Consider the following 12,681-nt stretch of genomic DNA (forward strand, 5'->3'; position numbering starts at 1 on the left):
AGCCCCCAATTGTGAGAAACAAAGCTCACACACTTCAATAATTTCAGTCCAAGACAAGATCTGAATCAATAGTGTCATTTATTTTACACTTGCAAGTGGGTGTGATGTCCAGTGTCTAAAAGGCAGAGGACATACACACCAGGTTCAATTCATACATAATATTTATATGATTTAATGTCTATTGTTTTACACTGCTCCCTCCCCTGCTTACATCATCCACTTCCCTAAGACCAGCCCCCATTACCCCTGTTTGCCTCTTGCCTTATCTGGCCTTGTCTGTGATAAAATGCTTATTTCTGGTCTCACAAGGCTGTTTGACCTTACGCTGCTATAGGTCATTGTTAGGCATATCCTTTCTTCATCATTATCTACCCCCTTCATCTGTGCCTTTCCCGAGGCCGTTCTGATCCCTATGACCCTTTTAATTGGGGTTTGTTCCTGTGTTTTCGTAATAGTGGGAAGCAGATGTTTATACCTACTGTTTGTACAGGCGTATCTAGCTTAACTTCATCCTCTCACAACATCTTATCTATTTGCCCACCGTGCCTACTATTGTTCATTGGCACATTTCATTCTGACATACAATTTTAGCTAATACAAAAACAATTCTACATTTCCTCTACATCGTTTCCATTCTTGTTGACTCAGCTCTTGACTAAAACAATTACCCACTGGTGTGAGTTCACCCCCTTTGTAAAATGGAATTGCAGAAGTAACACTAATCCACCTATATCCCACACTAACTAGTTCTGGACTGAACTGTGAGAGCTGGCCACGCCCTCTTGACTTATACAGGTTACTTCTAAAAACATAAAAGCTTTGCCCTGAAGACTCATCTGTTTACATATAAGCAAAAAGGCCTTTTATCTCTGTACCAAACCCAGCCGTTTGAGAGCCTGGCCTGTTTGTGTTCACTCTGAAAAAAACCAAAGGACACGGGAAAAGGAACAGCTTTTAGAAAAAAAGGACCAGCTTTGAGACACACAAAAGGTATGAGACCCAAAACTAAGCCATGTAGAACACTACTGGAAATTGCTTTCTACTTGCAAGTACATCCATCAACCACCACCTTTATTATTGTCATTGAGTCTATCTTGAATCCAACTCAACACATTATTTTGTAATCATTCAGTTTTAATTTTTCTCAACAGTTTGCCATTTGGGATGTTGTCAAATGCCTTACTAAAATTCATGTGGAGAACATCCACTGCACTGCCAGTTCTCCTTGTTACTGCCTCAAAAAACCAAGCTAATAAGACAACCTTCCCTTAACATGCTGACTAACCCCAAATAACAGGTGCGTCTCCAAGTACCAGTTAATCCTCACGCTCAGTATCTGTTCTTGTAATTTGCCCACCACCAAGGTCAGACGGAGCAGCTTATAATTATTTGGCCTATCCCCTGTACCCTTTATGAATAATTACGTTGGGAAATCTCCAATCCTCTAGTACCTTGCCTGTATCTTAATCATCACCTTGTTTCTAATGGCCTGGTAAAATATCTTTGGACATTCCTTAATTTCATTGACCAATATTTATTCACGTCCTCTCTGCCTTCTGAATTTCATTTTACACTTCAGCCCTATATATTCCACAAATCTCTAAAAGTTTCCTGAAGTATTACTATTTTTTCCAGATTGTCATTTACTGTCTTCATTTGCTTTATCTTACTCTATAAGCTTCTGAGTTAGAAACAAACATATAGGCAAATTTCTGAGTGCAAAAATATGCAGCAATAATAGCAGAGGACTTCAACTACCCAAATATCAACAAAGTGTGAAAAGCACAGAAGGCACAAATTGAACTGCATTTAAAAATACTATTTTTGTCACCATTTGACAAACCCAACAAGAGAGGAAACAATTCTAGGTTTAGATTTCAAGAAAAGAAGCAACAATTCTCAATTTAGCTGAACCACCCTTTTTTCTTTGAGAAGAACATGTTGACATTGTGCCTGTAGAATCTCACTTCTGGAAGGTTTCCATGGATTTGTCTTTGATTCAAGTAGCTGTAATCACTTTTCCCAGATCAGCCCTCAGCTTTGTAAAGTTTGCCTTCCCCCAGTTTAGAATTTTCACTCCTGTTCTCTCCTTTCCTTTTCCATAATGATGATAAATGTAACTGTATTATGATCACTCACTCCCAAATTGTTAACCGTTGTTATTTCATCAACCTGCCCAGATTCATTTACTAAGTCAAAACCTAGAATTGCACCCTCTCCTGGTGGGCATCACACATACTGGGATTAAAAAAAGTTTTCTTAAATGTTGTGCTGTATGTACCATTCAAATTGCTTGCATCCTGGTTGGCATAGTTGAACTCAACTATTATTGCCCTCTCACTTTTGTACTCCTATTTGACTAAATATTTGCTTCTCATTTTCTTTCCATTATTTTGAGTCTATCATGTACATTTTGCAAACGTGGCTGTTGTTTTTTTTGTTTGACCTTAACTCAAAATGGCCTCATTTGATTCTTCCTGTCCCAACTATGGGCCTCATCTCAACCCCAGTAACTTGCACCCAACATTGGACTCAACATCAGGGAAGCTTGAAAAACAAACATCTTAATATTGCTTGCAGGCATTCAGGTGAAGAGAATTCCTCTTTCAAATGCACTCATTTGCATACATATTTCCCTCTTCCATTTGCCTTTCAAAGTACGTGCATGGGTTGTGCAATCTCCTCATGGCTATTTGGGTTTCCTCCCACAGTCCAAAGATATGCAGGTTAGGTCGACTGGCTATGCTAAATTGCCCACAGTATCTAGGGATGTGCAGGCTGGGTGGGTTAGCCATTAGAAATATAGGGTTACAAGGCTAGGGTGGGTCTGGTTGGGATGCTGTTCAGAACGCCACTGCAGACAAGATGGGCACAAGAGCCTGCTCCCACACTATAGGGATTTGATGATTCTTTGGTTTGTGTATTCCCCAGAGTAGCAACGTGACCTTTGGACTGTGTTTAATCTTCAACTATGTGCATGGAATAATTTCCAAATGATAGCTCACGCAATCTTTTTCCAAAGGGGAACGTCTGGATAAACACAGACCTTCTATTTCCAGGGAAATCATGAGAATTGTGCAGAATTGAACTGTGTAGAATGAGGCATTGCTCTGAGAAGGTGTAGTTGAAGTAAACAACATAGATCCATTTAAGAATCTGCCTCCAAATCCTTTCAGGCAATAAATTCCACATAACTCACTACTGAAAAAGAAAGCTGAACCTCAGTGGCTGTCTTGAAAGTTGACAAAAGTCTGTCAGTTTTGGGTAACTATTATATCTAGTTTCTCTGATTTTCTCACATATCTGTCAACTAAAGCAAATCTTCTTTCCATTCTCTTCTGTACTTGACAGCTTTCCTATAATGGGTATAGCTTTGAGTTCAAGTTTATGGCACCGGTGAGCAAAATTATTATTTTTTGGCCCATGTTAAGCAAATACATTGCACCCAAAGGCAACAAAATGCAGTAACATTTTCTTTAAATGTATGCAAGTGTCATGCATTTATATCTCGAGGTAGTTATCGGAGGTGGTTCAGATTGAGTTCAAACAACATATTTTAAACCTTAAATATCTTTAATGAAGTCTCCTTACAGTATCATGTTAATCATCTATGTTCCATTTTAATACTTTGATGATTTTAGCTCTCGTCTTGTGTGCAAGTTATTTTTTCCCTTTCTTTCATTGTTTCATTTAAAGTGCTATTCATAAGAAATAATAGATGGGGTCTACACTTGAAATATTTAACTTAATTGGTCTCGATGCCATTTGTTTTTGTTTCAGGTTTCCAGGAGCTGAAGTTTACCACTTTTATTCTAGCAGTTCGAGATTCAGCTGTTTCCTATCGGTGCCAGCTTCCCAGCTGAAACACTGTATTTATGGACAGCTCAGGAAAAAGGTCAGGTAAATTTCATCACCATTCCAATTCAATTAAATGAGGTTGAGACAGTGCAGCTGATTATTTAACTGAAAGTTAAAGTCTCCAGTACAATGCTGTTTTCTATTCCAATGGATAGAATTAAAATATTTCACGCTCCCACTATAATTCTTTAAATTCTTAACACTTCCATTTGTTGTGTAAATGTAGGAAATATTCCGATCACAAAATAGGTGAAAATTAAATAAAAGAGAAATGACAAATGACAAACTTTCTCAAAATTTTACTCAGATGCTTGAAACTCATTTTATTAAGTTTTAAACTGGTATACAAAAAAGTACGAAAATATTCAAATAAATATAACGTAAACAAACTAGGCCACAATCTTGCCATTCAAATATAGAAATAATAGGTTACACTTTCATACAAAATAATTTTCTTGATCTGTACTTAACTGGGACAAGCTTTTGGGTGAAAGCGTGTGCACCCTGTTCAGGTTAAACAGCACCCAAATTTTGTAGGCTGTATTGTAATTGCTCGAGGTTAAATTGTGCCACAATTCAGATCAAGAATAGTTTTTTTTAAAGTCTACTTTGTTGCATTCGACTCTAGAGAGAGAGCTTCAACTAATCCCTTCAACATAATTAACTTCCATCAAGCGATAATTTGGACTTTGGTCTCAATGTTGAGCTCATGTCGTGAATGGACTGACTTATCAGCTTGCATGCTAAATTTGTCAATCTTTTGGGAAATTAAGAACAAAGTAAAACAATGAAAAAGGATGATTGGATCCAAAACATTCTCTCTCTCCACAGATGCTGCCAAACCAGCTGAACTTTTACTAGCAACTTCTGGTTTTGTTTCGGATTTTCAACATCTGCAGTTTTTTGGCCCAGATTCCACTCACTTAATATCAAGTTGTTTCTCCCTTGATTATTAAATTAATATGCCAAAAGGGAGGATCCTAAAATTTATGAAAGTTGATATTTTGAGTAGAGACCCATCATCACAAAGTCAATTTCTAAAACAGTAACTCATTTATGTTTTTTCAGCTGATGGAACTCACATTTTAATTTCAATTTGCTGCAACTGTTAATTTCCCCCTATCTTATCTCTATAAAATAACAAACAACTTCAGATAACTCATGGGAAAGATTGCTTAGAGGAGGTAATAAAATGTGTATATATGACAGATATACACAGACTAAATTTAAAGATCTAATCTGAGACCAGGGTACAAGGTACTTCTGTAAACTGTTTGTGAACCTTAATTACTTGTAAATCTCATCAGCTGTTTTAAAACATTAGATTATGGACGGTTTCAAATAAAATAGATAGCTGACTGTATTAAGTAAACCTTATGTACAAATGAAGATTAATATCGCTGCTCAGTTTGATAAATCAGTTAAATAAACCACAAAATAAATTTGTTTTAAAAAGCCACCATGTCTAAAAAAGTTTATTACTATACAGATAACTTAAATTTGAAAAATAAATAACTGCATTTCAAGTTCTCACCCCAATAAAACAGTATAAACATAGAAAAATTAAAAGTCAGTAGCGTTTAAGCTAAATTTGAAAAAGGCAGAAAGAAGGTGAAAATTACTTTAATTTTGCAAAAAAGATTGTTTTGCAAGACACTAACCTTTTAGGAATTGAATTATCGTAATCTTTGTCTTCATTGGATGGTGCAGAGAATTTTAACTCCAGTATGCTTTTGCTTCAAGAATAAACAAATTTGACCCAGATTTTAAAACCCTACAGGTTAAACCAATGAAAATAATACCACAAAAATGTCTACATGGAAGACTGGGAATTCTCAGTGACTTAACAGTTTGCTCATCTCACTTCCTAACTCTTTTCTTCCCCTCCGCACCCCCTCCCCCTCTTATGATTAACAATCCTTACATATGGCACAGACAATTATGGCTCATAGATTTTAAATTTGCATTTCTGATGGGATATTCATCCGTGAACCAAAACTAAACAAAGGTCGAAAAGAACTTTGCAACATTTGGAAAAAGTGTACAAATTGCCAGTAAAAATAGGTGCGTCTAGGTTACACTAAAGTAAAATAGTCACTTAATTGTTTAGATACTATTTTCTTTCTTTATACTGCCATTGTAAAATGCAATTTATTTGAAAATTGCAATATTTGTGAGTAAGATCAACGTGCATATTTTAGTGGTTAGTTATTATTTGCCATAAATGTCAATAGAAACTATTTGAATGTATCAAAGATATATGTATCATGCATTTTATCAATAGTCCTAATATTATGAGCATTTATATATTCATTACAGAAAATGAAATGATAAATCACTCAAATAAGGAATCTAACTTTTTTCAGTGTTAGTAGTATTTTCTTCAGTTTTAATCTCTATGTACAAGTTCAATTGCAAATAGCTCTCAGATCAGTAGCTTGTTTCATGCCACATATCTAATGTGTAATGAAGCTCAACAGGATTTGCTCCAAACCGCAGATTTACACATAACAAGATCTAATAGTAAAGGCAAAACCAGTCTGTTTTGTTTTTTATTTATGCTATAATTTCACAAAAGTAATTCTCCAATAAATTGATTGCTCCACCTCATCACAGATAGCAGAGCAAAATGCAGGATATATTTTCCAGGCTTTGACAAGTCAAAGTTAATTTTCTAAGTGATGCTAGGTAACAACAGTTTGGTAAATTACTTGACATCACAATCCAGGCTGGGTTTATCTTCACTGATGCTCACAGACACAAGAATTATGGAATAATGATCTGGGGCAATAAGCTGGTTAAAGTAATGTCCCATTACAGCTTTTTCTATGAATGGAGACCAAATGGTTTGCATCTCAGAACCATATTTGCAATATATCTAGTCAACCTCATCAATTTTTGGTTTGAAGTTCCAATAAATCTTGCTCTTTCCCAAGGAAGGACAAATAAATTATTCCACAATAGTAAAACAATGCACACTCGTAACTGCTTATGGTTTCATGTTTTTTTCTAAAAAAAAACTCCATAATATGTACTAAAATATAATATTTCTGCTTTTGATTAACTGTTTTCTGTTGTCCATTAAATGTTCATTAATTAGAATCCTTGGGACATAAAAACTGTTTACTAACATAGGATAATTTAGAATGGAGAGAAATTATGGTTGCTGAAATCTGTCAAAACTATCATAATCTAATCCTTTCTTAGAGGAGTAGTGCTAAATCAGTCCAACAAGAGCAACACCTCACACAAAGAAATAACTTATTGCAATGAAGAATATTTTTCCACAAATAAAGGCGACAAACAGAAGCAAATTGGCAAATTAATGACATTCTAGATTGCTGCTACATATGCTTTACTAGTCTGGTGTGTGAAATCACCACGATGATACAGGAATGCAATAATCTTGGTTGTGCTATCATGCTGAGAGGAGATGTCAAGGGATGTGTGGATTTTGAACCAGGAATTGTGAATGGCTCAGTACATCAACAGAAGAGAAGAGAGGAAATCTTTTTTTCAGAACGGTAAAAGCCATTCAAAAATGTTAAGATTGTAGATATTGGGGCTGCAAATCATTGTTAGCTGGAATGTTGACAAGAAAAAACTAAATAATTAAATGATAGTGTTCCATTTAAATCATATCCTAACAAAGTTTCTGAAAATTGGTATATGATATAATTATCACGATAACATTTCATTTTCAAAAGTAGCATTTTCAGCATATGGAATATTTCTATGCCTTCAAATATTGCTTTCACATAAGTATGCATCTTGTCAGAAAATGATTTTATTAGCACTGTTCCTAACTGACTGCAGTTACTTAGTTATTGGCATCTACACAATGCTTCAAAATTGGCTCGTGACTTTTTCCTTGCACATCTACACAGTCCACAATGTCAATTTCAATGACACCCTCTTGTGCCTGACAGAAAACCTCTGGAAACTTAGTATTAGAATCTCCAGACATTTGCACTGAAGCACCACAGAGGGAATCATGAACATTGTTCATAGTACTGCATTCTGTTCTCCTGCTAAAACTTGGTTCATCTTCTTCAGCATCTAGTTGCCTTAATGAATTAAGATACTGCTGTATAAGACTGCTGTCCTGTTCACTGTTATCGGAATTTTCTTTACTGCTGGGTGTGAGACTGGAATCTAGAGTGTCTGGCTCCTGAAGCTCTTCAGTCAAACACTCAGTGTCTTTTGTAACGACACAGGGGAGTTCTACAACTGTGTTCGTGCTCCCTGCTGAAGAACTCCGATGAGAATTCAGGGAATCTTGGAGACAATTATGGGTGATGCCTGATGACTGAAAGCCAGAATCGGGAAACTCTTGCAATGAACAGCCCAAGTGAGTAACTTGTCCAGAGTTTGGACTCAGGTGGTTATTCAAGAGGTGAGACTGTGGCATGCATTGAGATGAGTGGATAAACGTATGTTGAGGGGAAATGGATTCTTTAGTGTCAGGCTGCAATACTCCATTCTGCTTCTGCATCATGCATATTTGCCATTCTTGTAGGCTCTGAACCTGCATCAAAGATGAAAAGAACAATAGAATGAAAACATAGATAAATAGATATTTTTATAATCCATAAGATTAAATGCATATACATATGTTTTGCACATTTAATATTAATTTCCAATCACTTACTTATTGGGCTGAATGTTAATACTCAAGAATGAGTGGGTTGGGTTGGGTCAGATGTCAAAATTTTAAACCCATCTCCAACCTGTGGGATGACCCATTTGATGGGAAAGCCTGTAATTGGTTTTGTGCAATTTCCCCTCAACCACTATGGGCTGGTGAGTATTCAGAAAGATGATTATTTGGTTTCCTGATTGTAACGTGGCAATCATTTGGAATTATATAAGGAGCAAAGGGTAAATAGGAAGCTACTTGCAGTGGGGTTGGATCAGCCTATCATTTCTGTTTGGCAGCTCTGAACACGGAGTATTCATGTTAAAGGGGAAACAAAAAAGTTCTCTTCAAGTGGAATAGTTTTCTATTTGGAGTCTTTAAACAGATCCTGGTATTGATGCAGGCCTCTGGGAATAGAGCAGAGACAGCATTATCGGGTTTATTAAAGTTATAAAAAGCAGCATGTTGAAAACAGGAAAGACTACTGAATATGGATTGGATAGGACCATTGCTGCTGTATCAATACTGCCAATCAGACCAATTATAAAGGGATTGAAGAAGAGAGGTTTCAGACATTGCACCATCAGGACTGTTGTGACCTGAATGAGAAACTGTTTACAGATCTCCATCTCCTCAATCGTAACCATGTCTGGTGACTTTAGATGGAGTATAGATAATGGTGAACATCATGCTAGGACCAAAATGATTATGTGGGAAGTGGAAGATTATACATTAATGTGGCCGACCTTCGATTCAAAATGGACCAGATAAGTGGCCACAGAGACATAAATACATAGTGGCCTTTGGAAATTTTAAAAAGGCCTTGTAATGTACCAGTTAAACTTCAAGGGTGTAGGGCATGGGAGTTAACATTCAAGTATTTTGTTTTCAGAGCATGTGGTACAGATGCCCATTTTAAAATTTTTGTATTGCTATTGTAATGTCTTACATCTGCATTTACAGTGGAAACTTCCCAAGTTAATTTGTCAGACAGTAATTATATTCTATTAATAGTGGGTGATGCACAACAGTAAATGAGTAAAAAACGAACTCTGAAAAAAAAACCAAATGGTGAGTTTAAAGTGTGTTTTTTTCCAGTAGTAAAATTGATCAACAGGTGAAGGGGCTCAAGAACGTCGACTATTTAGTTACTGTGTTGCTGAAGTGACATTCAATAGAAAGTGAAAATAGTCTTTCATAAGCTGTGGATAACTAGCCTGGTCAGCTCTCCTTTGTTACATTGTAAATTTAGAGACAGCCCCTAGGAATACATGGTGCCAGTGTTTTGGGATAGATTTCAACAATGGCAAGCATGAAAATCCTCAAGGAATGTTGTATATATACACATCAGTTCAAGGAGAATACTCCCAATCACTATAACACAGATTGGTACTTTGCAGAATCATGACAGACTGTCTTGAGTTGCAAATTTCACCGGACACCTCTTGGCAGCTATCTTAAGAGTTTATCACGGTCTGTTTTTGAATAAATATTGGGAGATCCAGATGCTTCCACTATGACACAAACCATGTTTTAAGGTATGTATGCTTTTTACTGGGCATGACTGTTCTATTTTAAGGAAACTATCTCAAGCTTCTGCATTATCCAAGTCCTTCAAGGAAATATTAATAGTGTATTTCCTAAATGTTTCCTTTTTTGATACTCTTTGATTATTGGAAATATGAATATGTGCAATATGCCCTTCATTAACAATATTCAATTTTAAAAGACATAGTTATGTGATGGGAATAAATTCATTTATTTTTGGGATAAGCAATCTCATTGAGCCACAAGCATCAAGAAAAGTTACCTGGTTCCATAAAAACTTTATAGCTTCTTCCTGCACCATCCTCTGCATACGTTCTTCTTCATATTCTTTCCTCCATCTACAAAGGTCCAAACATAGATAAACAAAATTGAAACATTTTTGGAAAGCACGTATTCGAGAAGTAGGGAGTATAACGGAGAGTATGCAGGTCATTTAGGACATATTGATGAGGGAGAGAGCGAAGCTGAAAATGTGTTGCTGGAAAAGCGCAGCAGGTCAGGCAGCATCCAAAGAACAGGAGAATCGATGTTTCGGGCATAAGCCCTTCTTCAGGACTTATTCCTGAAACGTCAATTCTCCTGTTCCTTGGATGCTGCCTGACCTGCTGCGCTTTTCCAGCAACACATTTTCAGATCTGATCTCCAGCATCTGCAGTCCTCACTTTCTCCCCGAGGGAGAGAGCGAAGGAAAGTTAGAAAAATACTTTTTCTCACTTCCCCTTCAGCGATGTTTCCCTTTAAAGATTCTGACACTTTAAAGAGATTCAGGGCCCCTTCAAAACCGATAACAGCGATATTGCCAATGAAATAAGAAATGCTGAACATACTGAACAATTCCTTTTCCTCTACTAAATATTAATGCAAAATTCACAACATGGCACACCCAGTGAAATTCATAATATATGAAACACCAAACTTAATACAATTAATGTAAGCAAAATAATACATCAAGAAAATAATGCATTAAGAACTATCAAATTCCTAATACCAGAGGTTTTCATCCCAGGATTTGAAATTAGGTGAGCATATTGCATATGCCCTAACTACAGGCCATAAAACAAAGGAACAGGAATATGGCACTCAGCTTTTTGAGTCTCCTCTACCATTCAATGAGATCATGATTGAACTGATAATCCTCAGTACCACTTTCCTGCATTATCCCCATGATCTTTGATGCTTAGCAACTAAAAATCTGCCTACCTCAGCTTTGAATATTCTTAACAATGTAGCCTTAACACCTCACCAAGGTAAAGAATTCCACAGATTCAGTACACTCAAAGAAATTCTTCATCTGTATTAATGGGTGATTCCTTACTCAGATTATATCCTCTGGCCTTAGACTCTCCCACAAGAGCAAACAATCCCTCTGCATCTACTAGGTAGCTCCCTCAGAATCTTATATATTTTAATAAGGTCTTCTATTATTCTTCACATGTCCAAGAAAATCCCTCTATACACAGAATGTATGTAATAAAATGTCTCTGGACTGTCTCTAATGCCAGTAATATCTTACCTGAGATATGGGGAAAGCTCTGAAGAAGAATCACCAGACTTGAAAATGTTAACTTTGCTTTCTTCCCGTAGATGCTGCTGTGTTTCATCAGCAATTTCTGTTTTTTGTACAAAGGGAACAAAACTATTCTAGCTGTGGTCTAATTAGCACCTTGTGCAGTTTCAGTAAGAGTCCCCTACTGTAACACTCCATTCCTTTGAAAAAGACCAGCTGTCGATTTGTTTTCCCTATTACCCATGGAACACATATGCTAGCTTTTTGTGATCCATGCATAAATAATCCAAAGCCCACTGTACAGAGTCTCTCTATTGAAATAATATCCAACTCTTCTGTTCTTCCGACCATTTCTTAATATTATATTTCATCTACCAAGTTTTTGCCCACTCACTTAACTGCTTTATGACCCTCTGCAGACTCTATTGTTCTCACCATTTGCCTTCCCATTTATTCTTGTGTTACCTACAAACCTGGTGAAAGTCTTCCAAAGTGAACTTGATTTGGGATCCATCTGTTACATTGGAAAATTGAAAATTACTGTACTTTTCAAGACAGATGAAATAGGAAAACACGTCATAATGCACCAATTATCCAATATCAATTGTTGGAAAATTACTAGACGCTGGGCTAGATTTCTGCAAACCTTGACGTGACTCATACAGACTTGAGATATTTGATAATGCTCTTCATTAAAAAAAACTGTTAATTAAATTTGAAACGTGGCATTGCAGACAGGTTACAGACCTGGTTAGAAAATTGCACATCGGGACAGAGAACAGCAACAAAGACCAACTACTTCAAGTGACAAGATGTATTTTGCAGTGCTCTGCAAGGATCTATTTCACATTGCAATAATTGACCAAACGTTTTAATGACCTACATGATGTGAGTAAAAAGTGACATACCCAAACTTACGAAGACTCAAAAATCATCAGAATCAGTGTAAGCAGATTAAATGCAAGCATAAGTGTATACAGGTAGTAATTAAGTGACTGTGCAAATAGATTTCAGTGTAGGCAAATGCAAGTTCATTCACTTAGACTCTGACTATCCACTGCATCCATGCCGCTCATAATTTTATATACTTCTATCAGGTTGTCCCTCAGCCTCTGAAACTTGAGCGAAA

General features: G+C 36.4%; 1 protein-coding gene across 1 annotated transcript in view; it reads right to left on the reverse strand.

Moving 5' to 3' along the window:
• Nucleotides 1–4,199: 4,199 nt before the first annotated feature.
• The window catches only part of cep97 (centrosomal protein 97), a 53,953-nt gene continuing 45,471 nt past the window's right edge, over nt 4,200–12,681 (reverse strand). The window contains exons 10-11 of the mRNA XM_072585397.1: nt 10,308–10,383; nt 4,200–8,386 (exon numbers count right to left, since the gene is read on the reverse strand). Coding sequence (XP_072441498.1) covers nt 7,679–8,386; nt 10,308–10,383 — 784 coding nt within the window. The 3' untranslated portion in view covers nt 4,200–7,678. The remainder of the gene's footprint in view (nt 8,387–10,307; nt 10,384–12,681) is intronic.

Source organism: Chiloscyllium punctatum, chromosome 15 (assembly GCF_047496795.1).
Source record: "Chiloscyllium punctatum isolate Juve2018m chromosome 15, sChiPun1.3, whole genome shotgun sequence".
Taxonomy (NCBI): domain Eukaryota; kingdom Metazoa; phylum Chordata; class Chondrichthyes; order Orectolobiformes; family Hemiscylliidae; genus Chiloscyllium; species Chiloscyllium punctatum.